The sequence below is a fragment of the Pseudorasbora parva genome, chromosome 15 (assembly GCF_024679245.1).
Source record: "Pseudorasbora parva isolate DD20220531a chromosome 15, ASM2467924v1, whole genome shotgun sequence".
Lineage (NCBI taxonomy): Eukaryota > Metazoa > Chordata > Actinopteri > Cypriniformes > Gobionidae > Pseudorasbora > Pseudorasbora parva.
The window spans coordinates 2,818,824-2,841,537 of NC_090186.1; the positions used below are offsets into that span (position 1 = coordinate 2,818,824).

A 22,714-nucleotide genomic window follows, 5' to 3' on the forward strand; every position below is an offset into this window, starting at 1 on the left:
TATATATATATATATATATATATATATATATATATATATATATATATATATATATATATATATATATATGATTGATTGATTGTTTTATAAAACAAAATTGTTAAATTATTGTAGATGTATTGAAGTGATTATAATCATCATTATTATTATTTTAAAACGAAATGCTGTTGATTGTCATGAATTTAGTCATTGTTGTTGATATGGCATTAAATAATAAATAAGTAAATGATTATTATTAAATAAATAATCAAATTAACAGAAACAATCCGTCGCTACCAAATCTAAGGGGTAGAGCACCTTATCCCAGAGATATAACTTAAAATGTATCTTCTACCCCAGACACATCTGAAGCTGACCGATATGTCTCGCTCTTCTTTCCTCAGAATAAGAACAATTTGGCTGCATGTTGCGAGTATCTGGCCAAGGTGAGTCCTGGTTTTTTGTATAGTGAAGGCAGCCAGAGTTTGACAGATCTTCACAATCACATGACCCAACTCAACCTCGGCGTCTCTCAGAATACCCAAGGTGCAGTGCAGCGAGATGTAGTAAGGATGAATGGCAGCAGGACACTCAACCCCAGTGTGAGCGATGGGCCTTTAAACGTGCTGTCTCCCCTCTCTGAGTTCTACCAGCCCGAAACGCAATCTGTGCCTACACACACGCCCACAAGCCTCAGTGCATTCACTGCCATGGAGTCTACTCGTAAGCCGCAGCCTCCTCAGCATCTTGGCCTTTACCAGGTTGGAGGCAAAGGTCATGGACCACCGCAAACCCCGCGCTTCAACCCAATCACGGTGACGCTCGCGCCCAACACCGGCCGAAATACACCTACCTCCTTGCACATACATGGAGGGCCTCAATCGGGTCTAAACAGTCCGAACTCCATTTACATTCGGCCATACGTGACCCAGCCAGGCTCAACACGACAGGTACAAGGACGGGCTCAGTACAGTCCAACCTCCCAGCCTGCCCAGCAAATCTATCAGATCACTCATCCTGCGGCTTCCCAAAGTTCATGGAGTGGCAGCCAGCATCAAACCTCACATGTATACATGCCTATTAGTTCACCTACCAACACCCAAGCGCCCTCCATCCCCTCGGCCGTGGCATCACAAGCCTCCTCTTCATCACCCTCGCCTTCCTCATGCTCATCTGCTGCCTCCTTTAGTCAGTATAACATCCAGAACATCTCAACTGGGCCACGGAAGAATCAAATTGAGATAAAGTTGGAGTCTCCACAAAGGGGGGCTGGTTCGAATACGGCCACAGCTACTCTTTTGCGCTCCGGCTCTGCCCCACGAGCCACCTGTAGCTCCACATCTTCATCCTGTCCTTCGTCATCTTCGCTGGCTGCCGGAACAGGTCCATCTGCGCCAATCTCAATTGGAGGTGCAGGGCTTAGTCGCAGCCAGCCCACGGTGTATATTTCTGCATCCCCACCTACTGCTGCTACAACTCCATCATCGGATGAATGCGCCATTGTTCCTAACACCCCTCGCTCACAGCCCAAGTTTTACATTTCTGCAAACACATCAGCCGATGACGGAGGAGGAAGAAACCCGCCTACAGTCTATATCTCAGCCAATCCGACGCTTCCAGGGTCTTCTGGTCTGCGGGCTTTAGGAAGCCAGGTGAGCATGGGACCTGCATATATACACCACCACCCACCCAAAACTCGTCCCTCTGTGGGAGCTGGAGGCACTGCCACGTCTCCTCGTGTTGTGGTAACGCAGCCCAACACCAAATACACCTTTAAAATCACTGTCTCCCCCAACAAACCGCCAGCTGTGTCTCCTGGAGTGATATCGCCAACGTTTGAGCCAACTAACCTGCTCAGTCTACCTGGCGATCACCATTATGCAGAGCCGGATCCCCTGTACCAGTCTGACCCGCTTTCACCTCACCGGGACAAAAGCTCAGAGCCTCGCAGACTCAGCATGGGTGCCGACGACGCTGCATACACACAAGGTATGTTCAATGTATTGATTCTGGTATATGGTGCACATTAGTCGTTCTTTTAAAGGTCCCGTGGCATGGATTTTTTATTATTATTTTATGTTTCCTGAGGTGTAGTTATATTGTTAGTATGTTTTTTAGATTAAAAAGTCATAATTTTAGAAATAAAAGGCATTTTTTCTATACTGATATTACTTTGAAGGGGTGTGTCTGCTGTGAGACTTCAGTGAAAACACCCACTTTTTGTGATTGGCTGACATCTTTGCATTTGAAATGAGACTATCTGGCGAAGGGGGTGTGGCTTAGTGAGCGCTGCCAGTCCAGAGAGACGGAGAGCTGGGGAAAGATTGCTGAGGAAGTGTTATTGTACAGTTGTTGAGAGCGTGAGTTTATTTTGTTTGCATCTGAGAGCTCTGAATAAACATGAGTAAACTTTGCAACGTTATTTCTCTCACAAAATGCTTTCACCACAGCTAACAGCAAACACCACATCGACATGAATACAGTAAGAGCTTCTGTTGAGCAGTTTAACAGCATCATTCATTATAACAGCAGTTTGGACCAGTGTGCACTGCAGATATATGACAGATCCGAACATTATAAAGAGTGTTCTTTGATCGCTCGCTGTAATTTAGTCATTTAAATAACAGATTTGTTTCATGCTACTTACAGAAATGACGAAGTTGATGGTTTTAGTCACTGGCTTGATTCACTGATGCATCAAGATGGCCAGCGGCGGGACTGACAGTAAACGATTTGGAAAGAAAGCCTGTGTGAGCTTGAATGATTAGCTACACATCAGAACTCACTGATCCCAGATCAGGCATTAATGAACACTGTTACTCACTGTTTGTGGCGGTGCTGTCAAGTCCATATGATAAAGCCTGTGCTGCTGAAATCGTGACTGATAAACAGAATCCATTCTCTAATAATTCTCTGGGCGGAAAAGCAGAGGAAGGGGAGGAAATCTTTCCTAATGATGTTATAACAGGAGAATTCAGGATCAGCTCGTCTGGGCTCTCATTTTCTCAAAGGCAGAGAAAGACAGCCTGAATTTGGTTTACACCAATCAAAATTTCTAACCACTTGGGGACAATATTTAGGCTAGGGGAACTCATATTAATGTTTAAAAAACTCATAAAATGAAAATTTCATGCCATTGGACCTTTAACGTCACACCCCTAATATTTGCCCAAGTGACACTAACTCATTAAGTTACACTTTGTTCTGTTGTGGGAGTTTATCTTAAAGCAGGATGCATTAGTAATGTAGTGATAAATAAGCTATATGACTCAAATGTATAATTTCATTGGCGATTAATTCCAAAGTCTCATAGCCAACACTTAAGATATTTAGCTTCCAGTCTTCATAGTGGTCTGTTGAATAACCAAGTTGTCATGTTTTCAGGCCAATGATTACTGCTGGAGCACAAAAACTCAATGTATACTACTTAAAAACATCCCTCAAGGCTTGTGTATGTTCTTGCATCACATTTGTTTGTGAATGTGAGATTAGTGTAAGGGGAAGTTGGGTAATGTAATAATTACTATTACATTACCCAACTTCCCTATAACACTAATTTTACCTTTGGTAATTTTAATCTTATGTGACTTGACCATCTCAGTAATTTTCCCAAACTTTTTCTTGACTTCACATTCTTGTGCCAGTGAATATTACAGCATATTTGACCTTCTATAAAACAGCCGGTGCAAATAATCCCAATTCAAAATAGTCATATGCTAGTTAAAAAGCCAGTGAATCTGCCAATGTCCGTTTTTGGTTGAAAATGAAAGTCGGGCTGATGTCTAAATCTGTTTGTTTGACGTCAAATGTTGGGCAGTTGTCGAAATTTGGTTAAAATAAAAACCAAAAAAGTATTAAAAAAAGGTGAGATGCTATGCAGTACACTTATTACCAGCTTCACTTATTACTAACCAGACTGACTATTTCTGTCAGACGTCTACATTAGTTCTTATTGAGAATTAACAGATGTTGGCGCTTTATTGAAAATGTTTGTTCACCATTATGGGTATCAGTGTTTCCTTTAGTTGGGCAGTTTGTCTCTTAGCTTTGTGTGAGTTTGTGCTCTTTAAAAAAGTGTTTACCAAAACAAATCGTTTGTTGCAAAGGAAGTCAGAAACAAATCATCAGGGGATATAGTTTTCAGCATCATAAAGTAGATTAATTCACTAATCAAATCACTAAACACAAATTTCAGAATATCTGATGTCGCAAATTAGGATTGTTGGTGAATATAATCTTTTAATAACCACTTCTGGTCAGAGAATTAGAGAATTATTCTACTTAATAATGCTGAAAACTGTATCACCTGATCACATTTTCACACAACAAGCAAAGTTAAAGCAGCCAGAGTTAAAAGTTAATAAGTTAAAAATTCGTCAGACTACCCATCTAAAGGAAACACTGATCCCCATAATGGTGACCAGACTATTATAAAAAAATATATATCAACAAAACTTCTGTTAATTCTCAATAAGAACTTATTCTTTAATGTGCTGCCATGCATTTCACACTTTTTTTGCAGTGCTGTTTGTTCCAAGCAAAATTTGTCTGTCTGACGTTGGAGCTTGACGTCCAACAAACATTGGGTTCAGACATTCAACCCGACTTTCATTTTCAACCAAAATATGACGTCTAATTAGTTGGAGTCCACCGTCTTCCTGAAGACACATTGACGTACGTTGTTTGCTGGGTGTAAGATTATATAATCAGGTGTGTGTGTGTTTTTTGGCCAGTTTCTGAAGGAATTAATTTTCTTTATTGTCCATTTCAGGATTACACACTGATGCTAATAGTTATGTTGTATTTTGAAATACAATCATGGGTCATATTCCTGCATAATTCATTAGCACCAAAATACAATTACACTGCATATTTTGCAGATTAAATGCAAATTAATTGTTTATGCCATTTGGACTGCAATATGTATTCAATATACAAAACTGATCGACAGGCTACCCGTCACTCCCATGAGATCGACCAATAGCAAACCATAACCACCCAATCAATCCCACATGGACAAAATTAAGCCCTGACCTACATTTGTTCTTGTTTGAGAAGCAATTTTACTTGGATATACTTCCCAAAAGAGATGATGCAGATTCTTTTTCACGTCAATAACAACGAATGTGAAGATTAATGTTAAAAGTAATATTTAAAAGCCATTTTTTTCTACTTTTAAAATCAATATTGATATTACTTAATTTTTTTGTACCGACTACAGATTATATTTTGTCGCGTTTTGGTGTTTACTTGACCAGCACTACTTGAAAGTGTTTTGTCAAAATGTAATAACTCACTCCATTTCTAAACAACTTTTCTTTTAGACTCAAGCCATGTAGGAAATCCCGTTGGAAACCCACTTAGAAATGCAATTGTTAAATTGATGCTAGTTAATGTTATGACAACATTAGCAAGTGACAGCATATTTGAAGAGAAGTGTTGCCAATACTGTGTGTGTGGGCTCTGTGGAGATGCTCTGGGGGGGTAAATGTGACCCTCCTGGTCAAAAAGCTTTCTCAGAAGTGGGTGAAGCAGAAGGGTAATCCTCCACAATCCACCGCAAACTCTCATCCACCACCTTATTTTACAGTCCAGTCAGCTTCTGATTGATGAACTCAAGTCCTGTCTGATTTGTCAAATATTTTGTTTTCGCTGAATGGAGTTTGAATGCTGTTTTATCACTCTTTGTAGTTCATCAGATGTTTGTGATCCGTTTTGTACGTGAAATTTAGCAATTATGTTTTATGTGAATTTACAGCTTTGCTAGTGCATCAGAGAGCACGCATGGAGCGATTGTGGCATGAATTAGAGCTGAAGAAGAGAAAGCTGGAGAAGCTGAAAGAGGAAGTCAACGAGATGGAAAATGACCTCACACGGAGACGACTGCAGCGCTCTAACTCAGTCTGTCAGATACCTTCTGTACGTTAATGTGCCTCTTCATTTCCCTTGCAGTGATTTTGAGTGGCTCAGCGTAGGGCTGTGCGATATTGAAGAAAATGTGAAATGCAATACCTTGTTAAATAATGCAATATTCGATATGCGATACGATATTGCTATTAGTGTGCAAAATCTATTATTATATATTTTGTAAATTATTTAAAAACTGAAAATGATACCATTTAGGTGTTTCACATTCTTTCTGGGAAAAAGAAAGCATCGCTACAACTTCTGAAATTGACCAGCAGTGTTTTAGCAAAAATGTATCTCACAAATCTAACAGTATAATCAGTGTAAAAACTAAAAAATGTAATACCAATATTTAAATATCAAAAATACTTTGCTTAACTTGGTAATATATATAGTTATATCAACATAAAACTGAACATCCAGGTAAACAAAGACACCTGAATTAGGGGTGGACGATTATTTTTATTTTTATTTATCTTTGTTATTAAAAATAAGAGCTAAAAATAGCAGTCTTCACATGAATTAAATACACACCGATACATAATAAAGCTTCAAATGTTAGTCAGCCGAGAGCGCTGAGTGATTTTCTCTTGTTTTCTTGTTGTTTGACAGACAGCGGCAGGTTTACTGTATTAGTCGCCTGTCACTTTAAGAGCTAATGCACAGATCCCATTGACACGCATTCGGTTTCTTTCCCCGACTGATATCGTTCACTTAAAGCATAACCGACTGTGTTTACATGAATACTCGTCAAGGCAGCCCTTTTGACATAACTGCGTATGCATATTGCGATATGTACATTTGCGATATGTCGATATATTGCACATCCCTAGCTCAGTTTCATTAATTAAATAATATTAATTTTTCTGTCTTATTAGTTTGGCCTTAAATTCTTGTTACATCTTGTAGATCCAATATGACCATAATGCCATGGCAAACTTAATGCAATTATTCAAAATTTGTTAATTTTCATTATTATAAAAGATCAACACAATGGACTTTTGCACACATCCACTTATTTATTGTTATTTCTTTATTTTCAGATTGAGGAGATGCAGCAACTGAGGTGTAAGAATAGGCTTCTACAGATCGATATTGATTGTTTAACCAAAGAGATTGACCTCCTTCAGACACGAGGTGAGTATCCTGCTAGTTTTCAGGAAATTCCCTGCATTACAGGGCTCCAGACAAAATAATCGGGAGCCTAAAATGTTCATTTTAGTTGACAAAACAACAGAATAACTCACAGTTCAGAATTGTACTGAAGCACGGACGATTGAGTGAATAGCTGTAAAGAAGAGATCAACTGATCTGTTTTTCCCATATTTAAGCATTTTCCCATTATTGGGTATCGGTTTTGTAATATCGAAGTCACCAATAAATGGCATAATCTTCTGGACGTTTTGAGAATTGCATACAAGACAGCCATTAAAGCAACAATGGCGTTCAAAGCCAACTTTTGCATCCCTTAAAGGTGCACTATGTAGTATTTTTGCAGTAAAATATCCAAAAACCACTAGGCCAGTGTTATATATTTTGTTCAGTTGAGTACCTACAATATCCCAGAAGTTTCCAACTATTTGTAAATTGTGAGAAAATTGCTATTTTAACTGCGGACCGGGACGTGTCAGCATTGCATTTGAGGGAGTCGCCTGTCAATCGCGTCATATCTGCGTTACCCTGGGTTTCGGCTTTTATTTGGCAGGAGCGCTTTACTCTTAGCAGTGTGAACAAGTGAACGCACGGAGTAACGTCATAACATCGTTTTAAACACACTTAAATGTATCTAATATGATAAACAGAGCTACATTACCTCAAAATCATAACCGGAAGAGCGGATCAATGCAGGCGCCCGGCGACTGTCTCCCGTCCCGTCATAATAAAAGTCCCGGTATTCGCGAGGCGGGTATTTGTTTAACAATCGCTCCAGCAGCTGTGCTCAGGTCCATAACACTCGGTCCTGCTCTGCTTTAGACTACAGTAACGTTAATAACCGCATGCATGAACGTGATTTCTGCCCGAGTCCTATTTTCCACCGGCTGTGAGGTGAAGACCACATCTCCCAAGATGCTGCGCTCACACTTTGCGTCATCAAACTACGCATTTGTTTTGAATAGGCGCCCTCCAGTGGACGGAAAGCTGCATAGTGCACCTTTATTAATAAACTTAATTCAACATAACCATTAATGCACCAATGAGATGTTATGTAAATGCTTGATACGGCTCTAAGAAATAGACTAACTCACGGAGTTACATAATACACTCCACATTATATTAACATTTACAATATAACCTTTATTTTTCTATAACGTTTTGCCCATTGTTATATTAGAATATTTTTTTATTCTGGCAGTTTAGAATGTTTATGCTTTTTTATTGTTTGAATTATTTTTACATGTTTTTGTTTTTTTTACCTGTTTACCTGATTCAAATCTTTTTTACTGCAGAAATGTATTGTTTAGAAATGTATTTTGTTTTGCAGGGAGTGAAAAAGATATTTAAGTGTTTAAATAGCTTGTACAGTTCTGTTGTTATAATTGTATAGTTGTTATAAAGAAATCCATGTATGCAGAATAAAATATTTTTATGCATTTTTTATTAAGTTTCATATTAACAACCGTTCCATAAATATACTAATCTGTCATAAACCGAAAAATGACTTTTAGTCAAGGTGTCTGTTGTTTCTTTTTTACTAATTTGAAATTACTTGAAAAGCTTTCTGACATTGTGAATTATGTTAAGGAACACACATTCCGGAGCTGTTTGCCTGTTGCATGTGTGTATTATGTAAACAAATAAAAAAAAAGGATGAATCAATCTTTAATGTATCTTTTCCCTGAAGTATTTCTCCTTTTCACTGCTCGGTTCAGATGGTCTTGTGCTTATTTTATGCATATGTGCTTTTGACCACTTGTTCTTCTGATTTTTAGGACCAGACTTTAATCCCATTGCAATTCACAATTTTTATGACAACCTTGGATTCCTGGGTCCTGTACCTCCTAAACCGCATAAAAATCCTCCAAAACCAGGTCAGTAGTTCAGAAACTTCTAATGTTGTGTCTTCTAACCTTTCAGTACGATCTTAGCACATTTTTGCTTTTGCTTCTCTTCTTTGATGTTATATCCTCCTGAGAACTAGGATAAAAAGTTTTGCGAATTTTGTATCTTTTCATGTCATTGCATTGTTTAGAGGATAGAAGTAAAATAACATATGAATAAAATATCATTTTTCAAGACTCATAAAAAAAAGGCATGAATAAACATGTGTAGGCAAAAAAAAATGTAATCACCAATCAATTTTTAGGTTTCAGGATTTTTTTTATACCAAACTTTGTATAAAGATGATTCTCAACTATGTTGTGATGGATATATGATTTGATATATCATTTTGATTTATGCAATATGTGTGTAAAATAGACATGAGCAGGTTTTCGCATTATATACAATGTCTCTAATTTGGATATTAATGTGTTTTTGGAGCAACATTTAATGAAAAAAGTAGTGTACTAATGGTAGTAGTAATTGGCAAGATTTTTTTTTTATGTCCTGTCTCGTAATAGAAAATCATATTTTGATTTGAAACCCCATAACATTTGATTTACAGTGCCTATAGGAAGTCATCATACCCTGTGAAAATCTTCACCTTTTGTCACATTACACCCTGTAAAATAAAATAAATTAAGTCTAACTTTTTTGAGCTGTATGTACACATTATAACCATCATATTCCTCTGATTTAATACTTTGTAGAGCCACCTTTTGCTTTGCTAACGTTGCAAACATAGATTTGCCTATTCTTCCTTGCAGAATTGATCGAGTTTAGCCAAATTCTGTGGTGAGCGGCAATGGATCCATCCAGAATGACATGTCCATCTTCAGCTGTCTAGCAGAGGGATGCAGGTTTTCCTCAAAAATTTGCCAGCATCCATTTTCCCTTCAGTCCTGACCAATCGCCCAGTCCTCACTGAAGAGAAACAGCCCCACATCATTATGCTGCCACCACCATGCTTCACAGTGGGTTTTTGGTGGTGTGCTGTTTGCTTTTCGCCAAACATAGCACTATGAGTTCAGTCCAAAAAGGTATATTTTGGTCTCATCAGACCATAGCAACTTTTTTCCAGATGGCATTAGTCTTCCAGGTGTGTCACTTTTTAGGAAAGGCTTCTTTCATTCAGTGCTTTGTTTGGCGAAAAGCAAACACAACACACCACCCAAAACACACCATACCTACTGGGAAGGATGGTGGCAGCATAATGATGTGGGGCTGTTTCTCTTCAGTGAGGACTGGGTGATTGGTTAGGACTGAAGGGAAAATGGATGCTGCCAAATTTTTGAGGAAATCTGCGTCCCTCTGCAAGACAAATTAAGATGCAAGTCATTCAACTTCCAACACGACTGTGATCCTAAACATACCGCCAAATGAACAACACAACGGCTTAAGGATAGGAAGGTGAATGTCCTTGAGTTGCCAAGTCAGCCCTTACTTAAATCTTTGGATGGATCCATTGCCGCTCACCACAGAATTTGGAGGAAGAATGGGCAAATATTCCCCAATCTAGGTGTGCAAAGCTAGCAAATTATGTTTTTAATGACGCGATCAAATATAGCAACCAGTGCGTGAGAGAGAAGCGCACATGCTTCCACACTTCCGACATGTTTGCTGCATTTAGAAGCTTTAAAGTGTCAGAGAAAGATGCAAAAATGCCCGTTTGCAGACACTGTTCTGCTGAATTGTCTAAGCAGCTTCAAATGCAAGCAAGAGCACCCTCAGTTTATACTGTTATAATATATTGGCTAATGCTCCAGTGCATTATTAAATTGACAGAATAAATAAAAAAAATGTGGAAAAAATTGTTTGGAATTCGGCTTCGGCTAAGAGTTCATTTCAGTGCATTCCTATTATATTTCCATTAGAGTGTTAAATTTGATGACTTAATGAATGTCAGTCATTTTTAAAGTCCAAGTATAAGTTGTTGACACTTCCAAACATTTGGCATCTCTAAAAACCTCTTTACAGGGCATCCTTAAAACTCTGACATGATTGTTGTCAGAGAAATTCACTAAAGTATAACGTCCACTACAAAGGACAAAAGTCTATTCCTCGGTCCCAGGAGGATAAATCTTATTTTCTGTCAGTGAAACCTTAAAAGATTTTCCACTACCTCTGCATTTCATTCTCATCCTCCATTTCTGTCCCTGTCTTTCTTTATCTGTTGTCTATCGGTGGCCATCATCAGGTGTGGATCACACAGGTTCTCTAGACAGGAGAGGGCGCAGAATAAACGTCAGCTCCAAGTTAAAGAGAGATCCGTCTCTACCTCCTGTACCACCATCTATGGCTGTGTCCATGGGTCTGTCTCTCGCTCTTTCTCCGCACTTTCCCTCTCTTTTCTTCACTGCAAAAAAATACTTTTCTGACTTAGTATTTTTGTCTTGTTTCTAGTCCAAACATCTACAAATTCTTAAAACAATAAGTACTTACTAGACAAGCAAAAATAATTATCTTGTTTTTGGGGAAAATAACTCAAAATTAAGTGAGTTTTTGCTTAAAATAAGTAAAATAATCTGCCAGTGGGGTAGGTAAGCAAAATAATCTTAAAACAATATTATTTTGCTTACCCCACTGGCGGATTATTTTGCTTATTTTAAGCAAAAACTCTCTTAATTTTGTTATTTTTTTCTTAAAATAAGACAATAATTTTTACTTGTCTAGTAAATGTTTCTTAATGTAAGAATGTTCAGTATTTTTTCTTGTTTCTAGTCAAAATTTCTAAGTAAGAAAAGCATTTTTTTACAGTGTTCTAACTGGGATCTGTACAGACTTTGACTCTGGTTCTGATGCGTCTAATTTCAGGTGACAGTAGGAATATGAGGGTCATGTCGGAGCCTGAAGAGGATGATGGAGTTCAGTGGAGCTGTACGGCCTGCACCTTCCTCAACCACCCTGCCCTCAACCGCTGTGAAGAGTGTGAATTTCCACGGCATTTCTGAGCCACACACACACATGTAACATACAAAGGAACGTGTCGACAGCCACCGTTTTGCCTCCACCAGGAAATCATGGACCCATCTGTTGGAGGTTTTCTAGAAAGCTTCCTCTTTCGCCCCTAGTGTCATTGTGTGTCTGTTTGTCTTGTGATGTCCACTGAAGACTGGATGATGTTTACAGCTCTTTTGTCTCCGTACAAAATGTGTGCTTCTGTGTCGAGAGGGAGTTTTTTGTGTCGCGTGGAAGATCAAGGGAAGTTTCGCCCGCTTGATCCATGAAGAGGCTCAGTGATATTAACACGTTTATTACATCCGCACGGTTTACATGTGTGGCTACGGATGCCAGTGTGCCTTTTTTGTCATGGGAACAGATCTTGACTGCTTTATGAACGCCGTTCCCAAAGGATCATGAGTGGAATCTGCTAAACTCGCAATTCTTTTGTTTGGTAAATGAAATGCAAAAAAAACTAAACCTCCACCCCCCCAAAAAAAAAAAAATTAAAAAAAAAAACCTGCATGCTTTAGATGTACAGTTTACAGAGGAGTCCAGCCACACAGATTTTACTGTACATAGTTTTAGAATGAGCTTTTCGATGCCTATTTTTCTTTCTCAAGATTTCACATGTATTTCCTGTAAGTATAGCTTTATAGACTTCATTTATTTCTATGTGGTGTTTTTCTCAGATGAGAATGAGCTTTTGTGAGAACTTAAAGGGATGAACTAAAATGTGCAACAGCAAACGACAAAACAATGCTCTTTGTCAAGTGTACGAGCTGCAGATGCAGCAAAACTGAAAAAGATCTAGATTTTATTAATAAGGTACTTGACCTCAGAGCGGTCAAAGGACTTCACAGGAAATCCAAAAAGCCCTCAGATTACACATGCTTTCCTATGTGACAACTGGAATGTAGGTTTACTATTAGGAGAATTTATACCTTTGTGCCAAGAAAGCAATGTTTCGTTGCTATGCATTGATAACGCTTTTCAGATTATTGTCAGTAATGTGGGTTTGAGAGAAAAGACTTCGTCTTATAGTGTATGGGTGCCCTCCTAACAGTGGATGAGTATTCACAAGGGCTTTTAAATACTCATCGCTAGCCTTTATGGCTCAGGTTTTGTAAATTGCCAAAGCACAGATCATCAATATTTCACGATGTGCCTTCAGTCTTTATGTGGTTCTCTGTTAAGAATCATATGCACAGTGCCTTTGCTTGCAGATGTTACAGAATTGAAACAGGTCCTTGGAAATGTTTTGTAGCTATTTGTTTATTGACCTAAACTTTATTTCAGAAAATTAATGTTTTGTCATCCATCCTTACCAACAGGGCTAATGCATAAGTCGTGCATTGAAAAGTTGAATGAGGTAGTTATTTATAAAAACACAATTTCCAAATGCTGGTTTCTGGTATCCAGGCTAAAAATAACTTTGCTGTGGAGAACATTTACGCTTTGTTTCCAAGATGAGACTATTTTTGGACTCCTAAAACATTACTTTCTGTGGTTTAGTTTCACTAACTTTTGAAAAACCCAAAGAAATAATCAGATCCGTCTGTCGTGTTTATGGATTTTAAAAGAAAAGGGGGAGAACAATTATATGGATATCCAATGTTTTTGATCTTAGCTGGGAAAACTGTCTTTGTAATAGATAAGTTATTTGTAAAAAATAAAAAAAGAAAGAAAAAAGAGAAAAAAATTAAAACAAAAAATAAACTGTCTGTTTTGCTGGAGTTTTTCTTTTTATGTTAACTTTATATAACTGTCCCCACCATTGACGCTGTGTTTGAAATCGCCCCTACATTACTTCACTAATATTGTCCACTTGAAGGAATTAATTCAAACGAGTGTGAATTGGGACATTGAGTGCAGGAAGGCTTTTTCATAGTTCATTATGATTCAACTAGTGTAACTTTGGTGAGTGTGTATTGTCGCTGTTTGAGAAGAAACATCTGCAAAGTTACGACGCTCAAAGCAAAGGGGGAGATATTTTCTTTTACAGAAATCTCTCTTTAAGGACTACAACAAACGGCTGGTTGGGACTACAAACAGTTAGTGACATCACTAACCCTTACCCTTGCATAACCCCGCCCCCGGGAACATGTGGAGCAAAAGAAGAGTTGCTGTAGTCGAGCACATTTGGGAGTCGCTCAAGCTGTCGTCCGTCTTTCACGTTTATTGATACAGTACGAACACAAATGCAATAGCACGTCATAAAGCGAGATGACAGCATCAGTTATAACCATAATTAAACTAAACTATCCCTGTTCTCTCTTCATCGGCAGATATTATTACCGTAATTAAACTAAACTATCCCTGTTCTCTCTTCATCGGCAGATATTATAACCGTAATTAAACTAAACTATCCCTGTTCTCTCTCTTCATCAGCTGATATTATAACCGTAATTAAACTAAACTATCCCTGTTCTCTCTTCATCGGCAGATATTATAACCGTAATTAAACTAAACTATCCCTGTTCTCTCTTCATCGGCAGATATTATAACCGTAATTAAACTAAACTATCCCTGTTCTCTCTCTTCATCAGCAGATATTATAACCGTAATTAAACTAAACTATCCCTGTTCTCTCTTCATCAGCAGATATTATAACCGTAATTAAACTAAACTATCCCTGTTCTCTCTTCATCATCAGATATTATAACCGTAATTAAACTAAACTATCCCTGTTCTCTCTTCATCGGCAGATATTATAACCGTAATTAAACTAAACTATCCCTGTTCTCTCTTCATCAGCAGATATTATAACCGTAGTTAAACTAAACTATCCCTGTTCTCTCTTCATCATCAGATATTATAACCGTAATTAAACTAAACTATCCCTGTTCTCTCTTCATCAGCAGATATTATAACCGTAATTAAACTAAACTATCCCTGTTCTCTCTTCATCGGCAGATATTATAACCGTAATTAAACTAAACTATCCCTGTTCTCTCTTCATCATCAGATATTATAACCGTAATTAAACTAAACTATCCCTGTTCTCTCTTCATCGGCAGATATTATAACCGTAATTAAACTAAACTATCCCTGTTCTCTCTTCATCAGCAGATATTATAACCGTAATTAAACTAAACTGTCCCTGTTCTCTCTTCATCAGCAGATATTATAACCGTAATTAAACTAAACTGTCCCTGTTCTCTCTTCATCAGCAGATATTATAACCGTAATTAAACTAAACTGTCCCTGTTCTCTCTTCATCAGCAGATATTATAACCGTAATTAAACTAAACTATCCCTGTTCTCTCTTCATCAGCAGATATTATAACCGTAATTAAACTAAACTGTCCCTGTTCTCTCTTCATCAGCAGATATTATAACCGTAATTAAACTAAACTATCCCTGTTCTCTCTTCATCAGCAGATATTATAACCGTAATTAAACTAAACTATCCCTGTTCTCTCTTCATCAGCAGATATTATAACCGTAGTTAAACTAAACTATCCCTGTTCTCTCTTCATCATCAGATATTATAACCGTAATTAAACTAAACTATCCCTGTTCTCTCTTCATCAGCAGATATTATAACCGTAATTAAACTAAACTATCCCTGTTCTCTCTTCATCATCAGATATTATAACCGTAATTAAACTAAACTATCCCTGTTCTCTCTTCATCATCAGATATTATAACCGTAATTAAACTAAACTATCCCTGTTCTCTCTTCATCGGCAGATATTATAACCGTAATTAAACTAAACTGTCCCTGTTCTCTCTTCATCAGCAGATATTATAACCGTAATTAAACTAAACTGTCCCTGTTCTCTCTTCATCAGCAGATATTATAACCGTAATTAAACTAAACTATCCCTGTTCTCTCTCTTCATCTGCTGATATTATAACCGTAATTAAACTAAACTATCCCTGTTCTCTCTTCATCATCAGATATTATAACCGTAATTAAACTAAACTGTCCCTGTTCTCTCTTCATCATCAGATATTATAACCGTAATTAAACTAAACTGTCCCTGTCCTCTCTTCATCATCAGATATTATAACCGTAATTAAACTAAACTATCCCTGTTCTCTCTTCATCGGCAGATATTATAACCGTAATTAAACTAAACTATCCCTGTTCTCTCTTCATCGGCAGATATTATAACCGTAATTAAACTAAACTATCCCTGTCCTCTCTTCATCATCAGATATTATAACCGTAATTAAACTAAACTATCCCTGTTCTCTCTTCATCGGCAGATATTATAACCGTAATTAAACTAAACTGTCCCTGTTCTCTCTTCATCGGCAGATATTATAACCGTACTTAAACTAAACTGTCCCTGTCCTCTCTTCATCATCAGATATTATAACCGTAATTAAACTAAACTGTCCCTGTTCTCTCTTCATCGGCAGATATTATAACCGTAATTAAACTAAACTGTCCCTGTTCTCTCTTCATCGGCAGATATTATAACCGTAATTAAACTAAACTATCCCTGTTCTCTCTTCATCGGCAGATATTATAACCGTAATTAAACTAAACTGTCCCTGTTCTCTCTTCATCGGCAGATATTATAACCGTAATTAAACTAAACTATCCCTGTTCTGTCTTCATCATCAGATATTATAACCGTAATGAAACTAAACTATCCCTGTTCTCTCTTCATCGGCAGATATTATATCCGTAATTAAACTAAACTGTCCCTGTTCTGTCTTCATCGGCAGATATTATAACCGTAATTAAACTAAACTGTCCCTGTTCTCTCTTCATCAGCAGATATTATAACCGTAATTAAACTAAACTATCCCTGTTCTCTCTTCATCGGCAGATATTATAACCGTAATTAAACTAAACTGTCCCTGTCCTCTCTTCATCGGCAGATATTATAACCGTAATTAAACTAAACTATCCCTGTTCTCTCTTCATCATCAGATATTATAACCGTAATTAAACTAAACTGTCCCTGTCCTCTCTTCATCGGCAGATATTATAACCGTAATTAAACTAAACTATCCCTGTTCTCTCTTCATCGGCAGATATTATAACCGTAATCTCTGCTCCTCACAGCTGTTTAAAGATTATCGTGACAGAATATGCTAATCAATGATTGAAGATCGTTAACTCATAAACTCATCCTCTATCCCTTCAGAAACGTCCTGTCTCATTCTACATGTTTTCTCTTCTTCTGGAGTCTCTCCATCATTGTCCGACTCCGGTTTGATCATAAAAGCCTGAACAGTTTCTGACATTTTCAGTGTGCTGCAGCAGCTCATAGCACATTCCAACTGTGTTATTACTTAAGTTTCAAATGATTCAAAACTGTATCCCATCTTAATTGCATTAATTAATTGATAGATCAATGGAGATTTCCAGACAGATAAGTGCAAGTGAGTTGTCTTCATTTACACCATGGGGAGAAATCGTTTGTTTTTGCGGAAGAATGTATTACAGTCGTCCTGGGAAAGTTTAATGAATACGTTTTCCCGGACTCTCGGCCACCGTAAAAATCCTCTCATGTTCTCAAAATGATCCCCTCGAAAGCGATTAAAAATGTATTTTTTGCTGTCAGACCAGTAGTCAGCAGTCACTTTTGTAAAGAAACTGCACGTCTATAGACTGAACACATAATACGCAGTTTTGTGGTTTACACATGACAGTTTTCAAAATCTTTCACTTTGAATCCTCTTTTCAAAAGTTTGTGCTTTAAGACCCCCAAAATACTGTTGTCCTGTAAATAAACGGGCAAAATTATTTACACTTTTAGTTGAAAACAGTGTTGTGTAAACGGCCCCTTACACACCACTGGAGTGAGTACAAGTGTGTCAGAGTTTGGAAATTGGAGAGCATTTTGGTTGCATGAGAGGTTGTGAGTGTTTTAATGTGTGCACATTGCAATTATAATCATTTGCATTTGAGAGGTAAAGTTGAAACCTAAAAATTCCCTCATAAATGATCTCTATTTCAGGTAATGAAAACCTCTTATTTGGTTTACAACAATGCCATCTAGTGGACTTTCTAGGTACCTTCATCCCTAGACAATGTTTTGCTGAGAATAAATACTGTATTTAACATTTACTTTTAACATGAAAAGACATTGCATGAAACTTCCTTACATTTCAGTGCAGCTCAAAATAGACCTTCCTGGGGATTTGTACACAAATGGCTTTAAAGATAAAGTAGCTGGTTCAAACATCTTAACTTTTTTTAGATTTTAGATTATGTTAGTAAAAACCTGTAGTGTGTTAGTATTACCTGTAACTGAGCTGGACGATGGCACTGTTTTCTACAGATCCGCTTTAAAGCTGAGCTGAACACATCCCATATTTGATGAGCTTTACAGTTATTGATCAGAATCAACACTGAACTCAAGTTGATCAATGGCATTGTTGACTTTAGTGCTGCTTTACAACAAAATTGAATCATTGTTTTCCTGTTTATCTGTCTGTGTAAAGCTATTTTGAAACGATCTGTATTGTATAAAGAGCTATAGAACTAAAGCTGCCATGACTTGTAATGCAGGCTTTTGAGAACAAACTACTAAATCCTACTACTACTTAAGTTGTTTTTCTCCAAGCCAGTAATGGGATGGTCCCCACTATTGTCGGGATTAACGCATTGTAAGTATAACACGAGCTACATAATCTTTTTTTTTCCCCAAGTAACTAGTAAATTAATGCATTACTTTTAAATATACAACAAAATACTTGTTACTTTTTTTTCAAATATGTAACGCAAGTAACTTCCCATTTATTGACTGACACCTCTTTCTGCCATGTTGAGAGAAATCGTGAATGTAGAGGTATGCGCTTTGGAAACATGATGGGTATTGTAGTTCTAGAATCTAGGCCAGCCTTCGCTCCCCACGTGCATCAATGAGCCTTGGCCGCCCATGACCCTGTGGCCGGTTCTCCACTGTTCCTTCCTTGGAGCACTTTTGATAGATACTGACCACTGCAGACCGGGAACAGCCCACAAGAGCTGCAGTTCTGGAGATGCTCTGACCCAGTCGTCTAGCCGTCACAATCTGGCCCTTGTCAAACTCGCTCAAATCCTTACGCTTGCCCATTTCTCCTGCTTCTAACACATCAACTCTGAGGACAAAATGTTCACTTGCTGGGCCGACACTATGTTGCTGTCTGGGATGATGATTAGGGGTGTAACGGTACACCACACTGGTGGTTTGGTGCGGTCTGGAACAGCAGGGGTAGGGGCCAAACATCCGTGAGATAATCTGTAATGTGACTGTCCCACCTTAGGCCACCTTTAGAATCAGGATCATCAATGACCACCAAAATGCACTGATGACGAGGAACTCGATGGCCATGTATACTATGGCCTCACAAATGTCCAGCTGAAGGCACTCCCAATGGACATGGAATTGTCTCCGGAGGAGTTGGAGCTGGTAGTCCAGTCTTTTTCATTTCATTAAAAGGCTGCCCTAGATTGGGTAATAGAGAAGCGATGGAACATTGATCTGATTGGTTGAAGGACTATCCAAGTGCATGCAGTCATTTGAACTATGCCCGTTGATCACACCTCTTGTGCAGTAGAACATACACAATACAGAGCAGACTCCCCAGACCTATGTTCAATCTTAAACCTTGAGCTTGGTCAATAATAAATAATAGTGAATATGTGTTCCTCATACTAAAGTGTTACCAAATATTCTTCCTTTCCCTAATTTGACTTTGATCACCAGAAATAAAAAATGAGCAAATCAAGCTTGTGGTCATCTACAACGGCTGAAGGGAAAGCTTAGTATTATAAATGATAAAAAAATATTTTTTAAAAGGCTTTCCCAGACAGCAATATAGTGTCGGCCCAGATCCGGCCCACATCTGATATGCGTAGAATATACATAAACTATATCAGATCTGGGCCGACACTATGTTGTTGTCTGTGTTAGTATAGCATGTTATCACTCTTTAAAACTGCAATTTATAATATATATTTTATTGTATCGTTTCATTGTTCACACTGGATAATTCAGCACTAAAATAGGTAAATCATTTATTGTTGTACACTCAAGATCACCAATACTGATAGTTTAGTGTTATAATGAAGTTACTGAACAATGAATACAGACTGTAATTGGTACTCGCTCTTAACTGAGGTATACAATAGCTGACCATGTCATGGTCAAAGTTCTAGTTTAAAAGGCACATTTGAAACTACACTAGCCTTTTAAATCCTTAATGAGTTAAATGTTATAAAAAATATACCAGTATTCAAAAATGTGTTCATAAAACTCTTTGGAACGTTAAATGCATCTATCTGTACACAATGTAAACTGCAGCTGGGCTTTCATTAAAAAATATTTTAGACAAACACACACAAACACTCCGAGCAGCAGCATAGAGCACACACACTCACATACACACTTTTCTATTAGATGTGGGATTTTTTTTTTTTTTTTTTTATCATCCCTGTCTGATGGATATGGCTGGAGCATTTGGGTAATAGTTCATTGCTTGTATGTTGACCCCGTGTTTGATCTCCAGGGCCTTTACACTCCCACAGTCAAGTTCATAAGTCTTCTGCTGTGTAGAGGAACACAATACGGCTTCCTCAGAGCTTGCAGTAAATCATCCACACTTAGACGTTAATTGTCCATTTTACAGACATCAATCAGGTTATATGTTACAGGTCACTCCTGCATCTTCTACGTGACCACAGTTGGTTTTTCCCCATCCTGAGAACTTGCACTGGTGAATAGAGTCTTCAATACCAACACATGCAACGTCATCCATCCAGATTAACCCAGTGCCTAAAAGAGAAAGCAAGCTGTAATACATCTTTTCAATATTTATAGTAGCAATGCATTTTACAAATGCTTTTGTCCAAATTACATCGGAGTTCTATAAAACATACACTATATTGCCAAAAGTATTGGGACACCCCTCCAAATCATTGAATTCAGGCATTCCAATCACTTCCATGGCTAGCAACTCAGCCATGAAGTGTTAGGCCACGTAATATGACAGAGCGGGGTCAGCGCATGCTGAGGTCACAGTGAGCAGAAGTCCCCAACTTTCTGCAGAGTCAACAGCTCCAGATCTCCAGACTTCTGTGACCTTCAGATGAGCTCAAGAACAGCGTAGAGAGCTACATGGAATGGTTCACCATGGCCGAGCAGCTTATCCAAGCCTTACATCACCAAGAGCAATGCAAAGCGTGGGATGCAGTGGAGTAAAGCAGCCGCCACTGGACTCTAGAGCAGTGAGACGTGTTCTCCGAGCGACCAATCACGCTTCTATGTCTGACAATCACATGGACGAGTCTGGGTTTGGCAGTCGTCAGGAGAACGGGACTTGCCTGACTGCATTTTGCCAAGTGTAAAGTTTGGCGGAGGGGGGATTATGGAGTGGGTTGTTTTTCAGGGGTTGGGCTTGGCCCCTTAGTTTCAATGAAAGGAACTCTTACTGCTTCACAAGACATTTTGGACAATTTCATGATACAAGTTTTTGGGAACAGTTTGTGGACGGCCCCTTCCTGTCCCAGCATGACTGCGCTCCAGTGCACAAAGCGTCGGTCCATAAAGACATGGATGAGGAGTTTGGTGTGGAGGAACTTGACTGGCCTGCACAGAGTCCTGAGCCCCGATAGAACAGCTTTGGGATGAATTAGAGCGGAGACTGAGAGCCAGGCCTTCTCGTCCAACATCAGTGCCTGACCTCACAAATGAGCTTCTAGAAGATGCCATTAAAGGTAATGTGCATGTAAAGGCAGGTGTCTCAAAACGTTTGGCAATATAGTGAATAAGTTCATACACTGTCTATCAATTAATTAGTGCAATAAATGCAGTAATTCTTTGCAAGCATGTCTGTTGCTACCTTAACCTTGTAGTGACTCTGACCTTGTCCAAAACGGCCTGTTTTGTGGATTTCTTTGGCACCACGGTACCCCAGCATCCTGCACACAACGTCTCCATCTTTTAAGTCCCAAACGTCATCGCACACTGTTCCCCATCGAAGCTCATGGAACACTTCCACTCGACCCTCATGAGGCCCGGAGCCGTTAACAAGCCTTACCAGAGTTTCGTCAACTGAAACGCATACATTCATTGTAGAATTATTCCATTACAAATTTAATTTTATAGAGGAACAGACATAGAAAAATAAATCCCATTTAAATATCAGTCCCACTTTATATTAGGCATCTATAACTCTTTCCTGCCAGCCACCGGCAGAATTGATCATTTTTACAAAACATTCATGGCTCCCAAAATATTTTATTGCATGAATATTTGAACATGCAATATACACAACAAAAACAGCCAGATTTTGTTATTTTAAGTCAAGGGTCCAGAGCACAACTGAAGCAAACACTAATCACCATAATGGGGACTGTCTTTCAGTGATTCTGCTTGTTAACAGCAGGTGTTCATCATTAACACTCAATCATCACTCAATCACTTAATTATCTCATTAACTTTAACACTGCTTCACTGTTACTTTTGATACTTGATTGTGGACGTGAATAAACTGAATGTTAATTGAATTCTGGATGTTTTGCTGTGTATCAAAAGAAAGAACAAAGCCTTCACTTTAAAAAAAAAGACAATTAATAAAATAGAAAATGCATAATGGCGCACCCTACCGTATAAGTGAAAGCATGGATTAACAGAAAATTCTGTCAATGGTTGATAAGAGTTGTGTACATATACATATATTGTAATTGTGCAAAGCTTTAAACAGAACATTGCAGAATGGGATGGAGGACAAAGTTTTTGATGCGTTGAGTTTTTGTCAGCTCTTGGAATTGTTAAGCAAATAAAAACAACGAATCATCAACTCTAACTAGAGCTAAACTTTGGAGTTTGGTGGTCCCAGTGCTCTCAGCTCATCCCAGTCCGGTGGTTGAAAGTTCAGCACTTCCAAGTCTGGT

At 38.2% G+C, this 22,714-nt stretch overlaps 2 protein-coding genes across 4 annotated transcripts in view; one reads left to right on the forward strand and one right to left on the reverse strand.

Annotated features, from left to right (window-relative positions):
- Positions 1-13,582, forward strand: part of tab2 (TGF-beta activated kinase 1 (MAP3K7) binding protein 2) — a 41,270-nt gene extending 27,688 nt beyond the window's left edge. The window contains exons 3-8 of one of the 2 annotated variants that reach the window (XM_067416683.1): positions 384-1,968; positions 5,738-5,898; positions 6,930-7,023; positions 8,817-8,915; positions 11,123-11,236; positions 11,740-13,582. In XM_067416683.1, coding sequence (XP_067272784.1) covers positions 384-1,968; positions 5,738-5,898; positions 6,930-7,023; positions 8,817-8,915; positions 11,123-11,236; positions 11,740-11,876 — 2,190 coding nt within the window. In that variant the 3' untranslated portion in view covers positions 11,877-13,582. The remainder of the gene's footprint in view (positions 1-383; positions 1,969-5,737; positions 5,899-6,929; positions 7,024-8,816; positions 8,916-11,122; positions 11,237-11,739) is intronic. The other variant, XM_067416684.1, reaches the window with a different exon arrangement.
- Positions 13,583-19,798: 6,216 nt separating this feature from the next.
- scara5 (scavenger receptor class A, member 5 (putative)) overlaps positions 19,799-22,714 on the reverse strand; it is a 38,927-nt gene continuing 36,011 nt past the window's right edge. For both annotated transcript variants that reach the window (XM_067416712.1, XM_067416713.1), the window contains 2 exons: positions 21,684-21,872; positions 19,799-20,594 (listed from right to left, as the gene is read on the reverse strand). In XM_067416712.1, the coding sequence (XP_067272813.1) occupies positions 20,461-20,594; positions 21,684-21,872 (323 nt within the window). In that variant the 3' untranslated portion in view covers positions 19,799-20,460. The remainder of the gene's footprint in view (positions 20,595-21,683; positions 21,873-22,714) is intronic.